We start from the raw sequence: 27,108 nt of genomic DNA, 5'->3' as shown, positions 1-27,108 counted from the left end.
AGATTGAATCCACCAGGCACTCCTTGGAAACTCTGTGGGGCAGTTCTACTCTGTCCTATAGGGTCGCTATGAGTCGGAATCGGCTTGACGGCAGTGGGTTTGGTTTTTTTTTTTGGTTTAGAGTAGTGCACACAGGGGACAAAGTTATGAAAACTTCTTAGCCATAAACACACACCTTGAGGGACTGAGTCACTAGGCTTGAGGGCTTAGGACCAGTCTCAGGGGACATCTAGGTCAACTGACGTAACAGAGTTTATAAAGACAATGTTTTACATCCTGCTTTGTTAAATAGCAACTGTGGTCTTAAAAGCTTGTGAGCAGCCATCTAAGTTAAACTATTGGTCTCTTCCCATGCAAAGAATCAAAAAAAAAAAAAAAAAAAAAAATCAAAGAATCAAACAATTAGTCCAAAGCACTAATGGCCCAAACGAACCACAGCCTCCACTAGCCCGAGACCAGAAGAACTAGATGGTGCCTGGCTACCTCTATTGACCACTCCCACTCCAACCAGGCTCATAATAGAAGGTTCAGGTTAGAGTGGGGGGAAAAAAATGTGGAACAAAACTCAAACTGGTAAAAAGGACCACACTTATTGGTCTGATAAGGACTGGTGGAACCCCCAAGACTATGGCCCTTAGACACCTGGAACTGAACCCACTCCTGGAGATCACCTTTCAGCCAAACAATAGACAAGCCTATACAGTGAACAATAACACCCTTGAGAAACATGCTCCTCGGAGCAATCAACCGTGAGACCAAAAGAGCAGCATTTTCCCTCCAAAAAAAAAAAAAAAAAATTTCAGAAGGAAGCAAGGGGCAGGAAAGATGGGTGAACGGAAATACGGGAATCTGAGGAAGTGGGGAGAGTGCTGTCACATTGAGGAAAGCGCAACTAATGTCGCGAAACAGAAGTATAAATTGTTGAATGGGAAACTACCCTGCTCTGTAAACTTTCACCCAAACCAGAATAAAATGTTAAAAGAAAAAAAAGAACAAGTGCCTGCAGTGTTCCTAGGGAAGGAGGCCAAACAAGTTCTACTGGAAGTCAATAAAGATGTTTAATTTAGGTTTTATCTTATAGCCTTGGGAAACAATTTGGTGGCCCTCTATCTATAAGCCTATCTATCCATAAGCCAGTTGCTATTGAGTTGATTCCTGCTCATGGCAACCTCATGTGTACAAAGTAGAACTGCTCCACACAGTTTTCAAGGAAGCAGATTGCCAGGCCTTTCTTCCAAGGTACCTCTGGTTGGGTTTGAACTGTCAACTTTTTGGTTAATAGTTGTGTGCTTAACCATTTGTGCCACCCAGGGACTCAGGGAGCGAAGTTGATGACCTGCTTCTCATAGCAGACTCTAGTCCCTACCAGGCAACCCACAGACAAAGAAGATGCAAACACTCAGCAGCCAGAAAAAGAAGTCTTTATAGAGAGCACTGTGAGGGGGAGGCGAAGTGTCAGGTGCCTGTCTCCATCTCTACCACTTCTGCCCAGGCACTAAAGCCCATGTCCTTATGGATGAGCAGCAGGCTGTGGGTGGGGCCTGGCTCCTCTGGCACCACAAGGCACTTGTTCTGGCTCTCGGAAATGGTGACCTCAATGATGTCTCGGGCTGGGGAGGCTGCCCGTTCGCTGGATGTATCCAGCAGTTCAGGCTCAGCCTGCAAAAGCACCACGGTGGGTTCAGAAGCAGCAGGAGGCACGGAGGGTGGGCTAGAGGGCACCTCAGGCTGGTGACTGAGCTGATGCCGCTTGAGGCTTTGGGGGAGAGTGTAGCCCATGCCACAGATGGGGCAGCGGTAGGGCTTGTCTGCCAGGTGGCATTTGAGGTGACGTCGCAGCTTGGTAGCCAGTGTGTAAGCACGGCCACACTGGGGGCACACGAAGGGCCTCTCTCCCGAGTGCAGGCGCTCGTGAGCACGCAGCGTGTGTGGGTCTCGGAGGGCCTTCCCACACACGGGGCACAGGTGGGCCTCCCCAGTGTGGGAGATAAGGTGGCGCCGCAGCTCAGGCAGCTGCGGGAAGGCATCCGCGCAGTGCGGGCAGTGGTAAGGGCGCTCCCCTGTGTGCAGCCGCAAGTGCCCGCGCAGATTGCCCCGCTGGCGGAATGCCCGTCCACAGTGCGGACACAGGAAGGGCTTTTCCCCTGTGTGGAGCCGCATGTGGTTCCTCAGGGAGCCCTGGTTGGCTAGGGGCCGCCCGCACACAGGGCACGGGCACGGGGCAGGGGCAGCTGGCATCTGGTGGGTCTTGCGATGGAGCCGCAGGGAGGGCCGGCGGGCAAAGGCCTTGCCACACTGGTCACAAGTGAAGGGCCGGGCGCCGGAATGTACCACCTGGTGCTCTTTGAGGTCTCGCCGGGTGCCATAGGCCTTGTCACACTGTGAGCAGGGGAAGGGTCGTACCCCACGGTGGCCCAGCATGTGGGCTTTGAAGCTCTCCTCAGAGCTATAGCTCTTGCCACACTCGGTGCAGAGGAAGGGCTTGTGGCCCGTGTGCACAAACGCGTGCTTCTTTAGGTGGCACAGCTGCAGGAATGCCTTGCCACACTCCCCACACCGGTACCGTCGCCCCTGCTTCGAGGAGCTGCTTGCCAGGGCAGGAGGGCTCCGCAAGGGTGCAGGGAAGCTAGAATGCTGGGGCTCTTTGGCCTGCTGGTCCCTGTGCTCTGAGGTCTTTGCTCTGGGTGGGCTTTGATCACTAGGGCTACAGAACTTCTTGGCCATGTAGGCACGGAGTTGGGTGCCGCTGGAAGAGGATGAAGAACTGGTTTCACTGCTCTCTGGGCCCTGCTGCATAGCCAGGCAGCTCTGAGGTTCAGGTGGCATCTGTGTCTGGGGTGGGTTCTCCTTGTTCGCACTGCCATCATGAAGCAATGCTCCAAGTGCTTGGCCACCCATGGAAAGGTGGTCCTGGGCTTGGGGCTTAAGTCCAGGGCTCACTGTACTCTCTGCCTGGAAGCTGAGGAGCCAATGGCGACTGACATCTGCAAGGCAAGAGTGGGGTGCTGTCGTTAGTAGAGTTCAGTAGCAGGGGGTGACAGTGGTGTTACCAGGAGATTATAGGAACATGTGTCTTCTCCTACCCAGCCCCGAACTTCATTGGGAGCAGGGACACCAATCTCTTTACTAAAACATAAGCCACAGTCTTTATCTTCCTGTCCAGCCTAAGATGTCTTCTGGAGAAGCACCCCTGGAAACCATGGTATCCCAGCCATCTCTAGAGTAAGGCCATCCCAAAGGTCCCCTCATTCTCCCTTTGGAGACACCCATTAGCTCATGCATAAAATAAAGGACATGCCCCCGCCAACAGAAGAAACAGTAAGAGAACGGAGACTTCTACGCAGTTTACTGTCTTCATCAAATGACCTTACTATTCCAGAAACTCTTGCTTAGGAAGAAAAAAGTTGCAAATAGTCTTAACACTTGTTTTAAGCAAAAGACCCAGAACTCTTCAACAGAAAACATCAAATGACAGTTTACATCCCAAGACACTTTGAACCCCTTGCATGAAAATTCTAGCCTGGCTATGTCCACCAAGACTGTCATGATCTATACCCAATCCCGCACTGAAAAACTCACCTTAGAGCAGACTTCAAAATCTCAATAAATATCCTAACTTTGCCCTTTCCCCTCAGTGTTCGCTAAGACTCTGCAGTGTTCTGTCTTACCACATTAAGCCATAAACTCGGCTTCGTCTTACCAACAGGTTGTTTTGGTGATAATTTGGGGAGCCAACGTCCGACACATACCTGTGCAGGGCTCTGCTGCGTCCTCTTCAGGAGAGGCCCCTTCCTGCTGCACAGCAGACTCCACTTCTGTCACCATAGCCATAGCTCCCTCTTCCTCTAGCCTGGGCTGGGTGGGGCTCGGGTCATCAGAGGGAGGCCAGGGCCACAGCAGCAGCTCAACGCCTGGCAGCACGACCCTGTATACCTGCAGGTGAAGCCTCTTGCCGATCCGCACCGGGGCCACGTTTCCCTCACTCTCCCGCCTGCCCTGCTGCACCAAACTGCAAAGCAGAGCAAGGGCTAGATCAAGAGATCATCTTCAAGTGGCCTTCCCTGGAAACCTCAGCTCCCAGGCAGTCTGAGCCTAAAGGACCCCATGCCTTTGGAACACTCGCTACAAAAGCTCATTGTGTCCGGAATTATAGCCTGCCTCAGGTCCCATCTCAAGCCACAACAGAAAGCCTCAAAGGAGCAATCTTCACTACATACTCTCCTGTAGCTTACCTGGTCCAGCCTGAACTCTGCTCACAGGCACAAATGTCTTGCCATGGGCCTAGTGACAGGTCCTGAAATAAACCAATAAAAGTTCTTCTCAAATGTGTTGGAGGGGACCACGGTGAGGAAAAAAAAAGATCCTGGATGGAACCTCTCCTGGGACAGATCTAAGATGAAGCCCGTGGAAGGTCAGTGGCCTCTGATTCTGCCTCTACTGGACTGTGTTGCCCAATTCCTCATTAGTAAAGACCGAAAATTGTGCCCTCACCTCCCTCCCAAGGGCATGGAGAATTACTAAATTGAACACATTACTGCCTTCCAGCGAGTACTAAAAAAAAAAAGTAGTAAGAGGAACATCAAATTTTTTTAGTACATACTATACAATGACACTTATTGCATTATTTCATCTGTTGTTAGGTGCTGTCCAGTCAATTTTGACTCATAGCGACCCCATAGGGTTTTCTAGGTTGTAATCTATATGGGGGAGACATGGTGGTGCAGCAGTTAAGCGTTTGCCTGCTAACCAAAAGCTCAGCAGCTTGAATCCACCAGTTGCTCCCTGGAAACCCTATGGGGCAGTTCTATTCTGTCCTATAGAGTCACTATGAGTTGGAATCGACTCAATGGCAACAGGTTTTTTAGTCTTTATGGGAGCAAACTGCCAGGTCTTTCTCCCATGGAGCCACTGGATGGATTCCATACGCCAACCTTTTGGTTAACAGGCCTTGACTGAGCCACCAGGGCTCCTTTAACTTGTCTCCCAAATGATTTTGAGATAGCCATTATGTTCCTTTATTTTACAAACTAGTTAAATGAAGCATGTCATTTAATTAGTGAGGTGACAAGGCTGGTATGTGACTCATGCTGTTTTTTTTCCCCTAAATTTTATTTATTTTGTTACTGTTGTTGAGAACATACGCAGCAAAACATACAACAATTCAACAGTTTCTACATGTACAATTTCATGACACTGATTACATTCTTCTTGTGCAACCAGGCTCACTCTCCTTTTCTGAGTTGTTCCTCTTCATTAACATAAACTCACTGCCCCTAAGGTTAACTCACTGTCCCCTAAGGTTAACTCACTGCCCCCTAGGGTTAACTCATTGCCCCCTAAGGTTTGACCCATGCCTTTTTAATTAAAAAAAACCTTTGACTTTTGTCACTGCTAACTCTAAGCTAATGCAGTTTTTAACAACTTTTTGCATCTCGCATTCCTCAACTATTGCAAAATGAGGTAAAAAACCGTCCTTGCGAGAAGGAACAAAACCATCTCCTCTATCTTGCTGGAAATACCCTGCCTCGTCCAACAACCTGGAGAGCTGTCTGGAAATGTCTGAACGTCCCCAAGTTTTCCATCACAGCGAGGAGGCGCCCTATCCCTCAGTACCTCCTTATGCCGCGTGTCCACTTGCTTGCCCTTCTCCTCAGAGACAAGCTTTTCTTCCAGTGGTCCCCACTGCAGTCCAGGCTGCAGGGGCTCCCCGACACACCAGATCCCCAAGCGCTGCTCTTTAGCGAGTGAGGGGCCAAGGGCCAAGCCCCGGGGGAGGTTCTTTAGAGCGAGGATGGCTCGGGCCGGCTCCGGCCGGAAGTCCTGGAGGGCCTGAGCACAGCCGTCTCCCGAAGGGCTCCATCCTGAGTCTGGGCCCGGGCGCGGCTCGGGGGCTGCAGGCAGATGGGAAGATAGTGAGGGAGTGGCCAACGGTGAGGGAACAGTCCGAGAAGGCGTGGGGCAAGAAAAAGTGCGGGAGACAGCCGCAGGTCCAGCCAGGCCTCAGGAGTCTGAAGGATCTGTGGGGCTCTAAGGGGACCTTTAAAGGGTCTGAGAGGTTTCGGGGGCCCTTAGGAGGCCTCCAGGGTCTCTGAGGGCGCCGGAGAAGGATCCTGGGCTCAGAAGAAGCAGGCACGGGGCAAGAGAGTTGCCCAGACAACGTTAGTTCCTCCCAGGCCAGGGCCGCAGGCCACAGACACTGTAGGTCACTCACCGAGCCGCGCTTTCTTTCCCTCCAGGAGTAGCTCCTCTGCCTCCTCCATCCCGGGTCAGTCAGCCTCAAGTCACCGGAAGTGATCGTTGTCTTCTCAGGTCCACCCGGAAACAGTTATTGATTCCCGAATTTCCTCTCAAGAAAGAATCCTAAGAGTCGAGCCTCATTGGTGCACAGGATTGGGAGTTTGGGAATATTTATGAAGCAAAACTCTGTCCGAGGAGAATAGGACGTAAGATTCCGGAGATATATAAGAGATTCGAGTATCAGGGAAAGTGGAACTAATTTTTTCAACCACCTCCTGTTGGAAGAGACGACTCGGACAGTTATGCTGTAATCCCGGAGGCGGGCACTTAGGCGGGCGCCTGCAGGAAGTGGGCGGGGCTCGTGGAAAGGCCACGTTTGGACCAGGCAATGGGTCGGAAATGGGTTGGAGGTGTGGCGGAAGTGGTTGGGGAAGGTGGAGACGGGGAGGGGGCGGTTCCCGTTCTACCGCGGAGCCGGATGTTTGCCGACCTTTGACAGGCGTGGCGGAGAGAGCAGTGCCCGAGCGCGGTGAGCTGCAGGGCTCGGGGTTACCCCCGGGTGGGGGTAGAGGAAGGGAAGAAGCTGGCCTGGGGTCGTCTGAAGGGATGCGGTCCGAATGAGGAGGACTCCAGTAGATCTGAGGAGGGGGTTCGAGGGTTGAGTTTGGGCCTGGGGGCCTGGCCTTCCCGCTGCCCCACTCCAGGCTCTGCATCCCCGTCGCTGCCTTCCTCCTGCCCTCCCCAGGCCAAATCATTGTCCTTGAGCAAGTCAGTGGGAGAGGGAAGTCTCACTGGTCCGATCTGGCGAAGCACTAAGAAGAGATTTGGGGGAAGTGTTCCACCCTGCCATTTATTAGGCCACACTTTAATTTCAGTTTCTTAATCTGTGAAATGGGGTAAATACACCCAATCCGGGATTTGTAAACCATGAAGTTCTATGCAAACGTGATTGTACTTTTATTGTGGTGGGATTGGGCTTTTTCAATTCATGAGCTGCAACTCCCCTCTCCTGTAGGCGGGCGATTCCACTGCCTGAGAATACGACGTCAAGTTGCTATGTCTGTTCAGAGCGGACGAGGATATGGGAGAAGCTTTAGTTTGCCCCCTTTTGCCTCAGGTTTGCTGTCTGAACCTTGAGAATTGCGTCAATGAATCACTTGGAGAATTGTTGAGAGATTGGCCTTTATCAGGATACTACCTCAGACTCACATGGGCTAAAATCCTAACTCTGCTGGCTGTTTGACCCTAAGCAATTTACTTATTTTTTCTGGTCCTCACTTTCTTCAAACTGTAAAGTGGGTTTAGTAGTACTCCCCTCACTGTGTTGTTAAAAGAGGTATTTGTCCATTTCCTGGTGCCTTGTAGGTCCTCAGGAAACCCTGGTGGCGTAGTGGTAAAGTGCTACAGCTGCTAACCAAAGGGTCGGCAGTTCGAATCTGCCAGGCGCTCCTTGGAAACTCTATGAGGCAGTTCTACTCTGTCCTATAGGGCCGCTGTGAGTCGGAATCGACTCGATGGCACTGGGTTTGGTTTTTTGGTTTGTAGGTTCTCAACAAATGTTGGTTTCCTGTTCCACTTAGTAATGGATTGATTCAGTCAGTAATTCAACAAGTATTATTGAGCATTAAATGTGTGCCAGGCATTATTCTGAGTAGGTCGGAGGTTTTAAATAGGGGTCCTCAAAAGGCCTGCGAACCCCACAAAATTGCGAGCAGGATTTCATACACGTGCTGAATTTCATCAGAGAGCTCCAGGACTTCCCAAAATTAAAATTTCTGTCTAAAGCAGTTCTCAAAGATTTTTGTAAAGGTAAATGGTTTACCTGCTGAGAAGGGAAAAAATGGTCTCAGAGTAGCGAGTATTTTTCACAGATTGGAGCAGGGCCTTGTGGGTGGCTGGGGTCTTAGATAGCCAGGATACTTCACTTCCACCACCTTATGTTAGACATTCCCAGGACTAGTTTCCCTCACTCTCTCACTGAATGGGCTCAGAGAAGACAACAGCTGCGGACTGGGCAGTGATGAGAGAGGCCAGTCTGGCGGGAAGGTGGAACAGCTGTGATTAGCTATGCTGGAAAAAGAGATTATAAGTGGGGGTGGGGGAAATCAGAACTGACCGAATAGAGGAGGAGTTACTGGCAAAGAGGTGGAGTTCACGTTCAACTCCCTTTTAGAGGGCGTCCCTCTCCCTCCCTCAAAAGTACCTCAGCTCCCAGCTGCTCCTTCTAATCCTGTTCACTTCAGCATAAGTATTTTAGAACAGTGGAGAGTTGTATTTCTGGGAGGAGCCTTGGCTTTCATAGATGAGGAAATTGGGGCCCAGATAGGAGAAGGGCTTGCCCAGCATATTTGTAACTCGGTGGCTTAGGCAGGACTCTAAGTCAGTTCTCCATATACCTCATCCCATGCTTTTTTCATCTATATCAAGCACCTACTCTGTGCAGAAAGGCTCTTCTTGGAAGGTGGGTAGGAGGGCGAAGGAGCACCTGGTACCAGGGCAGTGACAGAAGAAATGGAGAGAGCGCTCAGGTCCGGAGGAGTTGCTTTGACCTGGATTCTGTCCCTGCTACCCAGCTGGCAGCCCCTTTTGGGGAGCAGCCCTCACAGTCTCCTGGTGGAATAGGGAGAGGAGCATGTAGATGGCTCGAGGTGGATTCCACAAGACTGAGGATTGCCTGCACTGGAGGTTTGAAAGAGAGTGGGGAGCTGGGTTTTAGGGGTGAGAGGCACAACAGTACAGGGAAAGAGAGAAGTATATCCCAAATAACATGAGCAGGCCATCTTTCTCTGTGTTTTGGGGAGTTGACTTGTATTGAGGGGTAACCAGTGGTAGTGGATAAGAGCAGTGGATAAGGCCAGGGAAGAAGAGGAGAGAGGAGTTTTCTCTTGGATTTGGCTCCGGAGCTTGAAACAGCTTTTTCCACTGAATCAATGTGGTTGCCCTGGTAACAGGGTGGTTGTTGCTAGGCACAGGGAGCCGGTTTGCCATCCAGAATCTTTGGCTGTGACGCATGCAAGAGATTGTCACGTTGCCTCAGAGCCCTGAGGTGTTCAGGATCTGGATCTCAGATGGCAGTTCTCTCTCCCTCTTCTCACTACCCTCCCCCAGCCCTTGCTTGCACTCCTTATCTTCCTTGCTGATTCTCTGACCATATATGTCCCTTTTTGGCCTCCAAGAATGCAGCCTGGTTTGGAGCAGCCTCTTATCTGAGGTTGGACTGAGTGGACTGAACTGAAACTCCCTTGCCTCACCCATGTGGTGAGCTTGTGGTAGGAGAGGGATTTGTTTCCCGTCCGGCTGAGGACTGAAGGTACCTGCCACGTGTCGCATGCGGTCACACCCTTAAGGCCAGGACCAGATGTCAGACCTGGGGAAACCCAGTCTCAGAGTCAGTCCTTCTCCTTTCCCGCTGGCTGAAGCTGCTGTTCCGATCTTCACCTCCCGGGTCTCAGCACATTAGAGATCACGAGCTTCCCTCTGTTCCATCTGTGCTCTCTAAACTTTAGGGCAGTCTACTGACCTTTCCCACCCTGAAACTAGTGTCAGGGGTGGGCTTCAGAGCCCCTGGGAACCTGCAGATTATCTGCTCTGTGACTGGCAGGCAAACTCCATTGTTTGGTGCTGGTCCCTGTCCTGGGCCAAGCCCAGTTGGGCCTCTCAGCCATGACCTTTTTTTGGGGGAACCTACGGCCTCTGGCTACCTCCTGTACCCTAAGGCAGTGGTGGTGGATGGAGTAACCAGAGACACAGTTGACCAGTTTCAAGCAGGGGGTCTGAAACATTCCTATGCTCCTTGGATTCTTAAAACATCTCTACCCCTGTAGTTCCAGGGCCCTGGGAAGCTTCTGGGCTCCAGGAACCTGAAGGAGAGTGGTGTGAACTTACCCACTGCAGCTGGGACCACATGGCTGAGGCAGCTGGGTGGTGGGTAGCGCAGGGCTTGGCACGGCTCCTCTCTGCCCAGCTTGAGGACCTGAGGGAGGTGCTGAGCTGTGCCATCCTCTGCCCCAGCTGTCTTTTCTGGCAACATGCCTGAACTGTGGATCCAGGAGAACCCAGAGCTGCATGGAGCTGTTGGCAGGGATGAGAAGTGTTGAGGAATAGGGACAGAGGAGCTTGGGGGAGGAAAGGATGGGGGCAGGAAGGCTTGGACTGGGAGGGGAAAAGATGGTGTCAATGACCTGCCACCTCTCCCCATTCCTCCCCAAGTTTTCTCTTCAGGTTCTACAGAACCTGAGGGACAGGCTTGGCCATGGACCCGCTCTCAGAGCTGCAGGATGACCTGACCTTAGATGACACCAGCCAGGCTCTGAACCAGCTGAAGCTAACCTCCATTGACGAGAAGAACTGGCCCTCAGACGAAATGCCAGACTTTCCTAAGTCAGGTGGGCACTGCCAGATCTCAGGTGGCCACAGGCACCCCAGAGAGGAGACCGCTACCTGGTGAAGGGAGACCCTGAGAGGACAGAAGGGGGGCAAGCAGCCCGGCCCCAGGGTGGAGGTGGAGCAGGAGCACAACCCTTTCTAGGGGGAGTGCCAAAGAACATGAGTCTCAAGGGGAGCACTGCACCAGCCCCCTGGGTTGACCACTTACTTGGCCGTGTTTCTCAGATGACTCCAAATGCAGCTCCCCGGAACCTGTCACACACCTGAAGTGGGATGACCCTTTCTACGACATCGCCCGGCACCAGATTGTGGAGGTGGCAGGTGAGCACAGCCAGCATTGCACACTTTTCCTCAAAGGCAAAGCCTGCCCCTCACGTCATGCAGAAGGGGACTGGTGGAGGAGTAGGTGCCCAGAACTCCTGAGTACAGGTGCCATTCTTTAAAATCACGACTTAATTATGCTTGCTGTTCAGTACAGTCACCTGCAACCCCATCCTGACCTATGACCCCATTGTCTCCATGGGGGCTGGTATGTGGGAGGCGGTGTGGCCTAGTGGCTTTGAAGTCAGAAACCCCTGCATTTGATTTCAGCTCTGCTGCCTAGCGGCAGAGTGACTTTGGACAAGAAACTTGACTTCTCTGAACTTGTTTCTTCCTCACAGGGTCACTGAGAGGATTACAATAGTGAACATATGCCGGCCTGGCCTGAGCCAGAAGAGAGTTGGCACAATAAATGGCCATTCGTTTCCCCTCACCACCTCCCTTCTTTTTGGCTTGACATCAGCTTGTCACTCCAACAGTTACTGGGGAGGGAGGACGCCAGCCCCTCCTGGGAAACCCACCTCCAAGGGAGTCTGGAGTGATCAGAGCCTCCTTCTAGAAGTGAGAGGCTATGTGAGGGGCATTAGGTTCCCCACAGATGTGCTACCCTGCTGGGAATGGGGGGTATGTCCCCGAGGTCTCTGCCTCAGTGAGCTTCCACCCTCCTGCTCATGAGGCAAGACCCAGAATAAACCACAAAGAGCTATATTAGCTAGGATGGTGATGACCATTTCCTGCTCCTAGGGCCTTTGCTAGAAGGGGAAATTGGAATTGTGGGATCCTTTGTCTTTTCCCTAATGGTTGTCTGCCCTGGCTGGTGAGGCCAGGCTGCTGTAAGCAAGGGTGATGGCATGGCACTGTTCTGAGGCATCAGGGTGGGCAAGGGAAGTCAGGTCCCTGGAGCCTAGCATGATGCCTGGTGAGGGGCCTGGAAGGAGCCTGGAGGCATCTGGCCATAGAGAAACAGCAGGAAGCACCATCTCTCAGATATTGGGCTCCGAGAATAACGGGGAAGTTGGAAGGATTGCCCTAGTGTCAAAGGTGTTTCTGTGGCACCTGTGTTCCTGGTGCCTGCCCTGGTCTGGGTAGGGGTTCTTGGCTTTGGCCTCTCTTATCTCTACTGAGAGTTCTTTCCTGACCTGTGCATAACCTGGGCACAGGAGTGTCACCTAAGGTCCAGAGCCTTCTTGCCTCAACCTTCCAGAGATAAACTGGTCGAGTGTAGGGGATGTCTGATGTGAAGGATTCTCTGTCCTGACATCTGTCCTGGCCTATGAGTTCCTATCACAAGGCAGACCTGGGGAGGCTGCCCCTCCACCTTGGGTGCCTTCTCTGCCCCCTGCAAGCAGGGCTGCAACATGTTTCTGTTTCCCCAGGGTGCGATGAGCCTGAGGGGGCCCAGCCAGGTAGGTGTCAGTCCTGGCTCTCTGTGCTTGGTTTGTGGACTGTGGACTGCAGCCTCGGGGACTGTTGATCAGGAAGGGCACTTGGTGGAGGCCAGGTGGTGCCAGCTTAATTGCAGCCTCACTCCAGGGAACTGGCGGTATCTGGGAGCTGGAAATAGAAGAGAAATTGTTATGACTGGGGGAGGGGTGGGCTGTGTGGGCGCACACCCAGAATCTAAAGGAAGAAGCTCCAGGGAACAGAAGGGCCTTTCTTGTTCCTGCTTCACTTCATAGTGGGCCTGGCTCTGTGCAGTGACCTGGCCTGGGTGCTGGTCCCTCTAGCCTGAATGCAGAATGCTGGCTCAGGGACCTGCTGGGTGTCCTGCTTGATGAGACCATGGTGAGGTCCTAGGAGGCTGCTTCCTGGCTCTACAACCTGGAGAATGAGGCCATGCTAGAAGGGAGGATTGCCCCTAACTCTTCTGCAGTCTTTCCGTGACTAGCCGCGGCTATCATGCTCCATGGTCAAATTTGGCTTAGTCCAAGTGGGCTCTTTCCAGTGCTGTGCTAGTAAATGCTTAACAGCTGGCTCTCCAGAAATGAAAAAAGAAAAAAAAGGCCACTGTAGCATTTGCCAGTTTCTAGCATGGCCAGCTTCAAGCTACCAATGTGATGTCAACCAGCTTGCAAAATTCCTGACAGTTTAACGATTGACTCCTGCAAGCGTGGTTCTGTCAGTCCCAGCCCCCACCTCCATCTTGTTGGCCTGCTCTGCAGCTTGTGGGCGTGGCCTGGCAGCCGGTCTGGCAGTTTCTACAACTGCCAGCCCTGCCCAGAGAAGCTGTATGGTTGCTGATTAACACCCAGGTCACCCGGGAGAGTTTCTCATTGGTATCTGGGGAACGCAGATGCCTCACTCTGTGCAGCTTGTCTTTTCCTGTGCTTTCCACAAACCCATATCTCCCTTCTCATTGGGCCCTCCCCCACAGTGTTCTGAAGGAGGGGAGTTCTGGGCCTTTTTACGTTGCTTCCTGTAGCAGCGTTCACTCTGCCTGCAGGTGAATGCCTGACCACCTAAGAACTTGGGCAGTGGGACTCTGCTCCAGGAAGTGGAGGGCAGGGCTAGACCCTAGAATTACCTACTTTCTCCTTCCTCACCCATCTGGGAGTCTTGCCACCCAACTCCCCAGTGACCCCCACACCCACCCCCATCCCGGCATCATTCAACATGCATTTATAGGACACCTACTCTGGAACAAGCGTCGTGGTCAGCACTGGGGATTCAGTGAGGCAGGACACACATTCCCTCCTTCAAGGAGCTGACAGTCTAGTGAAGTGGTTCCTAAAACTGGTCACGGTCCCCTTTGAGAACGTGAGACGTTGGACCTCTTCCCGTAGAAAAAATCTGCGTGTAATTATAATATCTTTCATATAACATCGTGGAATTGGTAGGTCCCCCATTGATGGGGTTTTGGTTAAGAATCCGAAGTTTCTCATTTACAAGGCGCTTTGGCCACCTGAGGAGGCCTGGTGGCACAGTAGTTAAGAGCTCGGCTGCTAACTGAAAGGTCGGAAGTTCTAAACCCACCAGCAGCTCCACAGGAGAAAGATGTGGCAGTCTGCTTCTGTAAAGATTTACAGCCTTAGAAATCCTATGGGACAGCTCTGCTCTGTCCTACAGGCTCAGAATTGACTCCATGGCAACAAGTTTTTTGGTTTGTTTATTTATTTATTTTTTTTGTATGACCAGCTTACAGATGGAACCACAGGCCCCTGACCCCTTGCCCCCAACTGCTTGCTGAACCAGTTACAAAGATCTTTAAGTTCCAGGGTTATGCGAGTGCACAGACTTTCTGCCCTCTTGAAGCCCTCAAATCTGCCAGCCCACGTGGCCTGTAACAGGGCGGCCTTACTGTTGGGGGGACAGGGATGGAAAGAATCCCCATACTCCTCCCTGCATTTTCCCCTCCTTCCTCCGCTTCAGATGATCTTCCTTCTCTGGCAGGAGGTCCCAGTGGTTTCTGAGGTTCCGGATTGTACAAGAGACTGGGCTTGCCAGTCTGACCTTATCATCCCTGCCCTCTGCCAGTCTGTTCTTCCTTCCCAGGCAGAGTCAGTGGAAAGAGAATCAGAGCAGACACCTGGTACCAGACCCTCACACCAGCATGTCACGTTCTAGTCTAGAATATGAAAGAGAACAGGTGGTACCTGGTCCCCCCAAATAACCTGCTGCTGGATGAAGCTGCACCTTCTTCTCCTCACCCAGGCTTGTAGAGGGTCCTCTGCCTATAAGTCTGGAGAAATTCTTCCCCAGACCGTGGTAGAGTCGCTGTCTAAAGACAGCCCAACCTCATAAGCTAAGCATCATCATGAATGAACTCGGAAACAAAATGACGTACATCATGGAATGCTGACTGTGACCCATGCCAGCTCCCAGCATTTATTGAGTGTCTGGCACATGCTGGACACTGGAGCAGGCACTAGGCATTCAAAGATGCCTGAGATACCTTCAAGTGGCTCTCAAGCCAGTAGAGGAGACAGGCGCGAAAATAATTATGCAAGAGGGTTGGAATGTCATGACAGGGTTGTATGACAGTGTGTGCCCATTGGAAGGGACAGCTGGCCTGTCTGGGAGGAGAAGAGGGCTCAGGCTTCTGGGAGGAGATGTGTCTGGGTTGAGTCTTAAGGATTCATAGGAGTTAGCCTAGAGTTAGGGAGCAGAACCATCTGGAAAAAAGGCCTGTCTGGTGTGAGAAACTGCAGAGGCTCAAACTCGGCTGATGTGGGCAGGGGCTTTAAGCACTTCTGTGTTGGTGTGCATGATGTGAGCCTGGGGAGAGGCAGGGGCCAAGCCCATAGAGTCCTGTGAGCCATTCCAAGGAACATACTCTGCACCGGGAGCCTAGAAGAGTGGATCTGGTGGTGGGGGTTAGGACGAAAGGAGGATTTAGGGAGGTAGAGTTGGAGGTTAAAAAGATAAAAAAAAAAAAAAAGCTAAACCAATTGAGGTGGAATCAACTCTGACTCATGGAGACGCTATGTGTGTTGGAGCAGAACTGTGCTCCACGGGGTTTTCAATGGCTGATTTTTCAGTGGTAGATCACCAGGCCTTTCTTCTGAGGTGCCTCTGGGTAGACTTGAACCTCCAAGTTTTGCATTAGCAGCTAAATGTATTAACCTTTTGTACCACCCAGGGACTCCAGGGCTTATAACTCTACAGGACTAGGAGGGAGGGCAGAGTCTCTCTGGGCTTGGTGGGCTGGGCCTCAGATCGCAAATATTTCGGGGCCCTGGTTAGGACCTGTCAGGGCAAACAGAGGCCAGGCAGTGTTTTGGGTCGAGATGGGAGAGTTGGAAGGGCTGGATGAGATAGTCAGACTGTTGGGAGGGAGGCACGAAATTAAGGCAAAGCACCAGGCCGTGCAGCCTGCAGGAACTGGGGCCACCCTGTCCACATTCCAGAAGCCTCTTTCAACCTCTCCAATGAGCTTTGCCCCAGCTCTAGAGAAAAGGGCCAGGGTCTTGGCAAGCATTTTGGAAAACACTGACTCTAGGTTAAGTTACTGACCACAAAAGAAGGGTCATCAAGATCCTGGCTTTTTTTTTTTAAATAATATTTTATTTTCGTTAAAAATATACATAGCAGAATCTGCTCCCAGTCAACAGTTTCTAGATATAGTCAGTGCCATTGGTTACATTCTGTACATTGTGACACCATTCTCTTTATTTCTGCTCTAGTTGTTTCACTCCTGTTGACCTAAACTCCCTGCCCCCATACTTCTCATCTGTGCATTAAAATAGCTGTTGTCCATTTGGTCCTGTATAGATAATTTTTTAAAAAGAATGTAATACTCTAGGGTAACAATCTTTACTTTTTTGAGCTAAACTGTTACTTAGTTTAAAGGTGACTTCAGGGAATAGTTTTTTGTTTTTTTTTTAATTTTTTATTGTGCTTTAAGTGAAAGTTTACAAATCAAGTCAGTCTCTCATACAAAAATTTATATACACCTTGCTCTGTACTCCTAGTTGCTCTCCCCCAATGAGACAACACACTCCTCTCCACTCTCTATTTTTGTGTCCATTTGCCCAGTTTCTGACCCCCCTCTGCCCTCTCATCTCCCCTCCAGACAGGAGCTGCCCACATAGTCTCATGTGTCTACTTGATCCAAGAAGCTCACTCCTCACCAGTATCATTTTCTATCCCATTGTCCAGTCCAATCCCTGTCTGAGGAGTTGGCTTTGGGAATGGTTCCTGTCTTGGGCTAACAGAAGGTCTGGGGACCATGACCTCTGGGGTCCTTCTAGTCTCAGTCAGACCATTAAGTCTGGTCTTTTTACAAGAATTTGTCAGGGGATAGTTTTGATTAAAGGTTTGAAGAGTAACTCAGGGCAGTATTCTTAGGGACTCCTCCAGCCCCAGTAGGTCCAGTAAGGTCCATTTTTCTCCTTTTCTATCATGATCCATCTATTGTGTCCCTGATCAGAACGTTCAGTAGTGGTAGCCAGGCACCATCTAGTTCTTCTGGTCTCAAGGTAGAGGAGGCAGTGGTTCATGGAGACAGGTAGTCTGGTAGTTCAGTTCCTTCTCTGATTCTTGAGTTTCCTTCTTTCTCTTTTGTTCCAGATGACTAGAGCCCAATAGTTGTATCTTCGATGGCTGCTCATAAGCTTTTAAGACCCCAGATACTACTCACCATAATGGGAGGTAGAGCATAAGCTTTAAGAGGTACATTACGCCAGTTGACTGGGTTGTCTGACGAGACCGAGGATCATGGCTCATTAATTATGTGGGATACCCAGTGAGGAGCGGGATAATCTTTCATCCTCAGAAGTAGATGAAGGGCAGACCCTTACTCAGTTTGTGGATTGTGTAAGTGTTCTTGTGATGCAGTGGGGATTAAGAAAGTCATCTGGTGCCTATGGAAAGACCTGAGGGCAGAGGTGAAGGGAAGGTTCCTAGGACATGGGGGAAGGGGTCAGGCCTTGTCTGCACTGAGGTTTGCTTGGAGTCCCTGATCCACACTGACTCTGGGAGAGCTTCTCACTTTGGAGAGCATAGCATATGCCTCAGACTCCCTGCTTCATGACAGCCAGACGGTCCACCCCTCACATTGTGAATATTTTTATAAGGATCCTCAGTGATCTCACCCAAATAAGCATTTTTCCACGTTACAGACTCCTCCGCACTCCAGGATTTTTAGAATGTCCTTCATGAGAAAGGATGTGAGTTTTAGAAATGGCCAGAAGTCAGTCAGAGCCAAGTCTGGTAAATAATTTTAGTAATAAAATCAGAAAGTATTTTCAGTGCTTAAAAATGACTAGTAAGACTGTTGAAATGGCAGATATTTTGTTACGTATGTATTTACCACACACATACACACACACACACACAAAAAGACTAGTAAGTAATCAGACTGATTTTTTTGGTGGCCTCAGATTTGCTGAGAAGGTAGCTTCAAGAGATATTTTAAATATGTAGCGCTCAGTCGGGGGGTGTTTGTGGAATAACCGTTGCCTTTTAAGGTGACCGTTTGACAAGATTCAATTGCTTTCATGGATATAACTTTTTAAAAGTCATGTTATGTTTTTAATACCCCCCTCAATGCCCTGAGAGCAACCCGACCTGCCCTTCCTTCTTCAGGTGTGCCGCCTTGAGTAGGAGAGGCTACCCAGAGATGTATGTGCACGGACCACTCTGGCCCTATACGAAATGGTACAGGACTCCAGGCCTGGCACCTTTACAGTCCTCAGCCCACTTCTCTCAGTTCACCTCTGACCCACTGTGCTGTCTCTTTCTCTATGCCTAGGAGATGACAAGTATGGGCGGAAGATCATTGTATTTAGTGCCTGTCGAATGCCCCCTAGCCACCAGCTGGACCACAGCAAGCTCCTGGGGTGAGTATTGGTGGGAAGGGGTGGGACCTTTGCCCAGATCCCCAGTATAACCCAATGCCATTTTCCTTACCGACCTTCCCTGCCCGGGGTGCCAGGCCACCTCCCTGAATGCCTCCTCTCTTCTTGTGAGGGAGGTATTTTATATGAGAGGCAGCACTGGGCTGGGTGGCAGACCTGGTTTCTAGTCATGGGGACTTAGTGTCTGCTGCCTTGGCAAGTGTCTTCATCTCCTTAAGCCTCCTTTTCTTCATCTTTGAAAAGGGGATGATAATATAGTGTAAACGGTTAAGCTCTCGGCTGCTAAACAAAAGGTTGGTTCCAACCCACCCAGCTGCTCCTCTAGAGGAGGACCTGGCAATCTGCATCCGTAAAGATTAAAGCCATGAAAACCCTATGGGGCAGTTCTACTCTGTCACATGGGGTTGCTATGAGCTGGAATTGACTGGACGGCATACAATAGCAACAGCACCTTCCTCACAGGGGTGAGATACTGCGCATGAAAGTACTTAGACAAGTAAAATACTGTCCGAATGTCAGGGCTTATTGTAATAGCTATGTGGCGCATCTTCTTGTGGCTGCTATTGTTTGTCATTTTTATGAATACTTATTTCATGCTCAGATAAATGTGACATCAGTGGTTTCTAAAACTTTCTCGGTTTTGTTAGCCAAATATATGTAATTGCTCTGGGCGGTGTAGAAATCTCCTTACACAAATCCGAAGGCTGATTTAATGTGGAAGCTTGATAGGCCCTATAACTATAAAAATCCACTACTGCGGGTTACTAAGCCCCCACTGGGCCAGGCTTAGGGCTCACTGTGAGGACAGAGCTTGTCCCTGCCCACCCCGCTCCAGCTCCCTTTCCAGCCCACAGTGTGGACAGGGCAATAACTAACTTCGTCCTGATAGGCCTCAGTGTGTGTAGAGTTACCATCATGTGCTAATTTCCTGGACACTTTAAAGCACTCCCGAAATTTAAACTGATGACACCAGTTCTTTGAGATCCTGAATGGTTGTGTGTGTGTGTGTGTGTGTACAGGGTGGTGTGGGGTCAGGAGCAGGCCAAGAGTGAGGCAGCAGAAGGGGAAGGGCCAAATTCTGGCGTCTCAGCTAGTCAGCGGGGATGGTGGCCCAGAGGCTGGGTCGTCCTAGCCATTGTCTGCCAGTTCTTTCTATTTGGGTTTCTGAACTCCCCTCCCACCTCTCCTCAGATGAGGCAGGCAGGCCTACCATGTGGCTGCAGCGGCTGGCTGAACCAGGAATAGGCCCAGGAGCTCATCCTGAGGGTGGCTGAGTCATACCCTCACCCTTCTGGTTTTATCAGTGTGTGACATAACAGGTGACAGACTCCTGGCCAGATAACAATCCGGTGGGAAGGAAGTCAAAGAATGGGGGTGGGAAAGCACCCAGTTCTCCAGGAGACAGCTTGCTGTGTGAGGCTGTGCCCACCCTGGGGCTTCCTCAGGGTTCAGGAAGCCCTCTTCCATCTGTTGCTATCTGTTTTCCAACTCTTCCGGAGCTAATACCTCCCACCACCACCCCCAGCCTGGTCACAATCCCTGCTGACAGCAGGGAGGCACTGCCATCGTTCCTGCCATCTTGGATTCAGTCAGTTGTCTCAGTCCTGGCTTCCTCCAGCTGTCCACTCAGATCTGGGGGGTAGAAATAGAAAATACTTGAGGCATGGAGTCAGAAGGCCAATTGAACTCTGCTGTGTGCTTTGGGGCAGGTTTCTTAAGAACCCTATAAAAATAAGAATTGTGTCCACCTCACACAGCTGTGGGGATTAGGTAAGGTAATGTACATGAGAGTCCCTGGGTAGCAAAAATGGTTAAGGGCTTGCTGCTAACCAAAAGGTTGGAGGTTCCTGTCCACCCAGAGGCACCTTGGAAGAAAGGCCTGGAGATCTACTTCCAAAAAATCAGCCATTGAAAACCCTATGGAGCATAGTTCTACACTCGCACACATGGGGTTGCCATGAGTCGGAATTGGTTTTGGTTGGTTTTTAATGTACTTGAAATACTACTGCATACATTTTTAAAGTATTTTAAATTTTGAAAATTTAGAAAAATGTAAGTAGCTATAAAGAAAAACATCGTTGTTGTTGTTATGTGCCATCGGGTCAATTCCAACTCATAACGACCCTACCAGACAGAGTAGAACTGCCCAAAGAGTTTCCTAGGCTGCAATCTTTATGGGAGCAGATCGCCAGGTCTTTTCTCCCACTGAGTGGCTGGTGGGTTTGAACTGCCAACCTTTCAGGTAGCAGCCAAGCACTTAACCATTGTGCCACTGTGACACTTTAAAGAAAAAATAAAGTCATTGATAAACCCACCAATCAGAGAGAAAACCACTGTTATTCACTTCCTGTTTCTATAACGAACGCTGAACTCTATGGTCAGTTTTATATCTGGCATAACATTTTTATCTTCTGAGCGTTAAATATCCTCCAAAAATATCCTTTAAAAAACATTTTAATGAGACTTACTGGGCTAACAGAGACTGGAGAAACCCTGAGCATATGGCCCCCAGATACCCTTTTAACTCAGTACTGAAGTCACTCCTGAGGTTCACCCTTCAGCCAAAGATTAGACAGGCCCATAAAACAAGATGAGGCTAAATGAGCACACCAACCCAGGGGCTAGGACCAGAAGGCAGGAGGGGACAGGAAAGCTGGTAATGGGGAACCTAAGTTTGAGAAGGGGAGAGTGTTGACATGTGGGGTTGACAACTAATGTCACAAAACAGTATGTGTCTTGATTGTTTAATGAGGAACTAATTTGTTCTGTAAACCTTCATTGAAAGTGCAATTAAAAAAAAAAACATTTTATTGACGTAGTATATATACAGAAAAATGAACATGCTATAAATGTACAACTTGATGAGTTTTATAAAATTGAGCACACCTATGTCACCTGCTACCCTGAAGGCCCCCTCTTGTTCCCTCAGTCACTTCCCCATGGAAGGGTAACCACAGTCCTGACAGCTAACCTCACAGATTAGTTCTGTCTATAGAAACATCCTGTGAGCTTTTCTATTTATAAATCTCCAATGATTTATTTAACCAATTCCCTATTGTTAGACAGTTTGCTTGTTGCTCTGTTTTATTTTATTTTACTTTTCACCATTATTAAAAAAAAGCCGCAAAGCACAGACTTCTACAAAATGTTTCTGTTCATCTCTGCTTATTTCCTTAGGATAAATTCCGAGACATTTTTACAGGGTCAGTAGTATAACATTTACAGCTCCTGATAAACATCACTTTATTGGACTCATAACGCCCATCAGTGGATAAGAGTGTCTGTCATCACTATAATATTTGCTATATTTATATATATATGTAAAATGTCATCTTTTATGTGACAGCTCTTTATATGCGAAGTGCTGAATGTGTATAAAGGGGTATGATTGTATGGTTAACAGTGATCCCAATCACAATAACAGTCCAGCGTGTGCCACCTCCCAGGCCCCGATGTGCTGCCCACTCAGGATTTGGGTTACCTTCTCTGGGTTAGGTCCAGTTGTATCTGGGCACTTGGTCAAATGCTTGGGCGCTTCCTGGGGCTCCCCCCCGCCGCCGCCCCGTTGGAGATCCTTAGCCTTCCTGCCTGCCTTGGACTGCAGTGGAATCTCTATGGGAGCCTGGGAGCTGGCTGGCCAACCACTCCCAGAAAGAAGGTTTCACAATGGACTCTCCTCCCTTTCTCTAATTCTCGTTCATTCCATCCATACTTCTCTTGCTGAGGTGGGCTTTATACAACTTGGGTGTCCGTGCTGGGCGTGCAGGAGCCTATGTGTATTAGGGCCATGACTTGGGCAGGAAAGAGGACCCCTCTGCTAGGATATCCCCTCAGGCACAATGATTTACACCCTGCACCTGCCCTTGGGGAGTCTGATGTAAAAAGCAGAGCTGTCCTGTCGTCAAGAATTGTTAGGCAGTGGAGTCAAACAGTTCACCTCCAGACTCCTCTACAAGCTGTGCAGCCTTGGATGAGCACTTGATGTCCCTGAGCCTCCTGGTCCTTACTTGTTAAATGAGGATAATATCTGCCTACATTGTTAATGAGGAGGAAATCAGGCAATGAATGTGAAGTGTTTGGCAGATGCTAAAAACTTAATAGTAATAAATGGTGGCTGTCATCATTATTATTGAAGCTTCAGGGCAACCTTGTGAGGGAAATATTATTCCTATTTTTACTACAAGTATGTGAGAAGGCTCGATTAGATACCTGGTCTCCTGATTTCTAGTTGGTGCTCAAAAATAAGAGCTATTGTTATTATTTATTATTCCTCCGCCTTGCCCAGCCACTGCCCTGTGAGTCCACAACACACACAGTGCCGGGTTATTCAGCCAGAAGCGACATGGAAGTGCAATGGAAGAGGAGGTGCTTATGGGGAAGGTTGTGATATAAGCAGGAGGTTCGCTCAGGGGTGTTGGTTTCTGCCGTCATGTGGGCCCCACTTGTGGACCTCGGGCCCACCTCTGCCCGCAGTGGATCAGGCCTGAGCAGGGCTTTTCTCTGGGCAGGTACCTGAAGCACACCCTGGATCAGTATGTGGAGAGTGACTACACGCTCCTCTACCTGCACCATGGCCTGACCAGCGACAACAAGCCCTCGCTTAGCTGGCTCCGGGATGCCTACCGGGAGTTTGACCGCAAGTGGGTTGGGGCGTGGGGGTGGGCGCCATGGCCTGGGGGCAGGCGACTCTGGAGCCAGCAGCTCTGCCAGGTCTGGGCTGCCCTCCACTTGGTAGGAACTTACTCCATGCTGAGGGAGACAGGTGCCCCCGCCTTGTAAATGCAGAGCCTGAAGTTGGAATGACTGGGGCTTAAGTCCCAGTTTGTCTCCTTACCCACTCTGTGACCTTTGATGTTACTTGGCCTTTCTGAGCCTCCATTTCCTAATCTGTAACTTGGAACAGCAATGGCACCTGTCCTCGCACGCTTGCCACAGGCAGTCAGTTCAAAAGCTCTGCATCAGGAACTTAGCTCTGTGCCTCCCATGCCGCTCTCACGCCTGAGTGCCCCACTCCACCTCGGCAGGTACAAGAAGAACATCAAGGCCCTATACATCGTGCACCCCACCATGTTCATCAAGACCCTGCTTATCCTCTTCAAACCCATCATCAGGTGAACAGCCCAGGGCGGGCCAGGCTTCCCGTGCTACCTCTCTAACTCAGAAGTAGATACCTGTGAGGCCCAAGCAGTTTAGGGGCTGGGCCTCTGTCTGATCTGGGGGGGCTGCTGAGGGAGGAGTGGAGGCCCTCGGAGGGTGCCCCCACCCTTTGACCCATGCTCTTTCTTCCATGGGCAGCTTCAAGTTTGGGCGAAAGATCTTCTATGTGAATTACCTGAGCGAGCTGAGTGAGCACGTGAAGCTGGAGCAACTGGGGATCCCTCGCCAAGTGCTCAAGTGAGGTCGGGGGGTTGGCAGCTGGCCAGCGGGGCTGTGTGTGCCCACCGGGCACATAGATGCAGGTGTGCTTTGTTTCTAGCCAAGGCGAGGGGAAGCCTTGAGACCCAGGGGTAACTAGAGAAAACAAGTATAATGATTAAGCGACAGCGTATGGGGTCAGATAGAGTGAAATCAAATCCCATTCCTGTCCTTAGATGCCGCATGATGGAATCTCTTTAAAGCCTTAGCTGTCTCATGTGTAAAGTAGGGTCGTTATGAGGATTAAATGAAATAATCCATGTAAAATAGCCCCGTCAGTCATGCTTGATAACAAGGTTTGCCATGGTGACTACAGAGCCCAGGGAGCGACCCTGACCCCACCTGCTCCCCCAGGTATGATGACTTCCTCAAATCCACACAGAAGAGCCCGGCGACAGCCCCCAAGCCCATGCCACCACGGCCGCCTCTGCCTAACCAGCAATTTGGGGTCTCGTTGCAGCAGTGAGTATGCAAAAGGTGGGCAGGCCTGGAGCCTGGTTGCTGGGGCCAGGAGGGACTACAGACCCCTCACTGCCCTTGTTCTCTCAGCCTCCAGGAGAAGAACCCAGAGCAGGAGCCCATTCCACTTGTGCTCCGGGAGACCGTTGCTTACTTACACGCCCACGGTGAGTGCCAGGCCCTTGACCATGTGGCTCCAAAGTTACTTATCTCCAAACCCACCATTCCCCCTCAGCCTGGACCCAGCCTTCTCCTTAGCTGGGTCCCCCAGCTCTTCTTGCTGAGAGACAGGTCCTACATGTGTCAGCACCCCCACTGACCCTGACTGGAACCCCAAGACAGACTGGCCCCAAGCACTAAGACTCACCAGCCCCCACTGTTTCCCAGCTCTCACCACCGAGGGGATTTTCAGGAGGTCAGCCAACACCCAGATTGTGCGGGAAGTGCAGCAGAAATATAACATGGGTGAGTGGTCCTGGGACTGTGCCAGAGGGGGCACCATGTGTGACTTTCAGGGGGCTTCTCTGCCTACTTCTGCCCTGTAAATGAGGGCCCCAGATCCTGTTTCCTGTCAGAGGTTTCTGGGGCATTTGATATCATTACATGGGTTCCACTCCTGCCTCATCGTCACACTTTGGCCCCTGGATCCAGGCGCGTTCAGAGGGGAGGGACAACTGTAGTGTGTGCTGGGGACCCACTCTGCCCAGATGGCCTGAACCTGCATTACCTTGTCACAGAGGAAGAGGGGAGGCAGGTGCAAGAGGAGGCCCCCTGCGAGGGGTGGGGCTTATGAGGTGGCTGAGAATGAATTTGGGCAGTGGGTCTGCTTGGCCTTGAATGGGCTGTTGGTGTCCAGGCTGGGATGAGCTCCTCCCCACCATCTGTCCCCACTGCCCCCTCCCCTCCAGGGCTGCCTGTGGATTTTGACCAGTACAATGAGGTGCACCTGCCAGCTGTCATCCTCAAGACCTTCCTCCGGGAGCTTCCTGAGCCCCTGCTCACCTTTGACCTCTACCCCCACGTCGTGGGCTTCCTCAGTGAGTGCCCTCTCTTTCCTCCACAGCTGTGCACCTCTTCTGCCAGGGCTGGGCCAGACTTGCAGCAGGCGTTAGGCCATCCATTCACCCACCCTTCCTTGCAAGCTGTGGGCCTTGGCATCACCAAGAAAAGTCTGGTCGGGGTCTCTCCTCTTGCCTCATGTCAGGGCTTCCTGAGCCAGGCCAGTGCAGGGTCCCCGTGTGGCCATTCACATAGCCCTGTGACCTGGGACCCTGTCTTAGTTATCTAGTGCTGCTATAACAGAAGTACCACAAATGAATGCCTTTAACAAACAAGTTTATTCTCTCACAGTTTAGGAGGCTAGAAGTCCAAATTCAGGGTGCCAGCTCTAGGGGAAGGCTTTGTCTGTCTCTCAGCTCTGGGCAAAGGTCCTTGACTCCTTTCAAGATCTGTGGACCAGGCTTTCCTTGGAGGTCTCCATGTGTCTCGGCATCAGTATTCCCCAGGCTCTGCTTGTTCGCTTGCTTGTTCAATCTTTTATGTCTCAAAAGAGATTGACACAAGGTACATACTAATCCTGCCTCATTAATATAGGAAACATAACCTAATCCTCATTAACATAACTTAAACCTGCCTCTTTAAAACCACAGGCCAAAAACCGAACCCACTGCTGACCCCATAGGGTTTCCAAGGCTGCCACATCTTTCTCCTGCAGAGCCACAGGTGGTTTTGAACCGTGGACCTTTTGGTTAACAGCCTGTTGCTTTAACCACTGTGCCACCAGGGCTCCTTAAAAATCACAAGCAGCAGTTAGAATTTACAACACATCACAAAATGGAGGATAATCACATCAGATCACAAAATGGAGGATAACCACACAATACTAGGAATCATGACCTAGCCAAGTTGATACATATTTTGGGGGGACACAACTCAATCCATGACAGCCCCCATTCCTCACAGACATTGATGAGAGCCAGAGAGTGGAGGTGACGGTGCAGGTCCTCCAGACACTGCCTGAGGAGAACTATGAGGTGCTGCGTTTCCTGATTGCCTTCCTGGTCCAGGTGAGACCTCAGCCTCAGCCTCCACTGCTCACCTGGGGGTGAAGGGAGGGAGGGAGAGCCAGGGCACTTGGCTTCCTACTGCAACCCCACATTCCCTCCACAGATTTCTGCCCACAGTGACCAGAACAAGATGACCAACACTAACCTGGCTGTGGTCTTCGGCCCTAACCTGCTGTGGGCCAGGGATGCCGCCATCACCCTCAAGGCCATTAATCCCATCAATACCTTCACCAAGTTCCTGCTGGATCATCAGGGGGAGTTGTTTGCTAGCCGAGACTCCAAGGGGCCACCAGCCCCCCAGTATGGGGTCCTCCTCCTGGCATCAGCCTTACAGGAGCCCGGGGCTCCTGTCCAGGAAGGAGCAGTGAAGCCCCCTGGGACATAGAAGCTGGAGCCAGTGACCTGGCACTCCTTCCCTCTGTCCAGCCCACCTCATGGCCCTGGAGGCCTTGCTATTACCACAGACATTTTTCTTCTTTGCCTTATACTTCTCACTGCCTCCTGGAGCCCTGGCTCCCGCTGGGCTCTCCAGAAGAGCTGGGCTCAGCTCATCCAGCTGGAGGAGGACTGAACCCCAGCAGCCCTTTTCCTGCTTTCTCCGGCCCTGTTTCCCTGGCAACTGTGGATGATTGAGTCACTGCCAGCTGGGCTGGTAACTGGGGCTGGCCCTCTATTTCCAGATTGCTGGGGAATGGAAGGCTGAGCTCCTTGGCTTGGGCCTGGCCAGGCTGAGGCTCTTTCCTGTGTGGGTCTGTTGCCCTGGGCATCAGAATTTCCACAGCAAGATGCCCTGGAAGCAAGGACCTTGGTCATGTCCTCCCCTCTGCAGGCTTAGCCTTCGGTATTTCCACAGCCAAGGAGTGACAGGGCTGGAGTCTGCTTCCTATTTCTGCTACCTTTCACATGTCCTGGGTTAGCCTTCTTCA

The 27,108-nt window shown here is 50.9% G+C and overlaps 2 protein-coding genes across 5 annotated transcripts; one reads left to right on the top strand and one right to left on the bottom strand.

Moving 5' to 3' along the window:
* Positions 1–498: 498 nt before the first annotated feature.
* Positions 499–6,301, bottom strand: ZNF408 (zinc finger protein 408). Its single transcript, XM_049891026.1, has 5 exons — positions 6,212–6,301; positions 5,614–5,891; positions 4,233–4,294; positions 3,750–4,009; positions 499–2,984 (listed from the first exon to the last, which is right to left on the bottom strand). Exons 1-5 carry the CDS (start codon positions 6,258–6,260, stop codon positions 1,456–1,458), a joined length of 2,178 nt encoding a protein of 725 aa, XP_049746983.1. The 5' UTR covers positions 6,261–6,301; the 3' UTR covers positions 499–1,455.
* Positions 6,302–6,366: 65 nt separating this feature from the next.
* ARHGAP1 (Rho GTPase activating protein 1) lies at positions 6,367–26,572 on the top strand. Of its 4 annotated transcripts, none has more exons than XM_049891039.1 (13): positions 6,367–6,443; positions 10,447–10,622; positions 10,849–10,944; positions 18,137–18,224; positions 22,751–22,882; positions 23,267–23,353; positions 23,538–23,636; positions 24,012–24,119; positions 24,207–24,283; positions 24,504–24,581; positions 25,025–25,153; positions 26,079–26,182; positions 26,286–26,572. In XM_049891039.1, exons 2-13 carry the CDS (start codon positions 10,490–10,492, stop codon positions 26,565–26,567), a joined length of 1,413 nt encoding a protein of 470 aa, XP_049746996.1. In that variant the 5' UTR covers positions 6,367–6,443; positions 10,447–10,489; the 3' UTR covers positions 26,568–26,572. The 4 variants fall into 4 exon arrangements, with proteins under 4 accessions (XP_049746996.1, XP_049746993.1, XP_049746995.1 ...); XM_049891036.1 differs by lacking the exon at positions 6,367–6,443 and adding an exon at positions 6,660–6,766; XM_049891038.1 differs by lacking the exon at positions 6,367–6,443 and adding an exon at positions 6,773–8,698.
* The last annotated feature ends 536 nt before the right edge of the window (positions 26,573–27,108 follow it).

Source organism: Elephas maximus, chromosome 7 (genome assembly GCF_024166365.1).
Source record: "Elephas maximus indicus isolate mEleMax1 chromosome 7, mEleMax1 primary haplotype, whole genome shotgun sequence".
In the NCBI taxonomy this organism is placed as follows: domain Eukaryota; kingdom Metazoa; phylum Chordata; class Mammalia; order Proboscidea; family Elephantidae; genus Elephas; species Elephas maximus.
This window is presented reverse-complemented; position numbering and strand designations above follow the sequence as displayed.

Excerpts from the sequence above, each read along its gene's own strand:
- ARHGAP1 (XM_049891039.1), top strand. The coding sequence starts at position 10,490 with ATGGACCCGCTCTCAGAGCTGCAGGATGACCTGACCTTAGATGACACC. Across the intron at positions 24,284-24,503 it reads TGCTTACTTACACGCCCACG|CTCTCACCACCGAGGGGATT; the intron begins GTGAGTGCCAGG and ends ACTGTTTCCCAG. Across the intron at positions 25,154-26,078 it reads CCACGTCGTGGGCTTCCTCA|ACATTGATGAGAGCCAGAGA; the intron begins GTGAGTGCCCTC and ends CATTCCTCACAG.
- ZNF408 (XM_049891026.1), bottom strand. The coding sequence starts at position 6,260 with ATGGAGGAGGCAGAGGAGCTACTCCTGGAGGGAAAGAAAGCGCGGCTC. Across the intron at positions 5,892-6,211 it reads GGGAAAGAAAGCGCGGCTCG|CCCCCGAGCCGCGCCCGGGC; the intron begins GTGAGTGACCTA and ends ATCTGCCTGCAG. Across the intron at positions 4,010-4,232 it reads CAGAGTTCAGGCTGGACCAG|TTTGGTGCAGCAGGGCAGGC; the intron begins GTAAGCTACAGG and ends TCTGCTTTGCAG.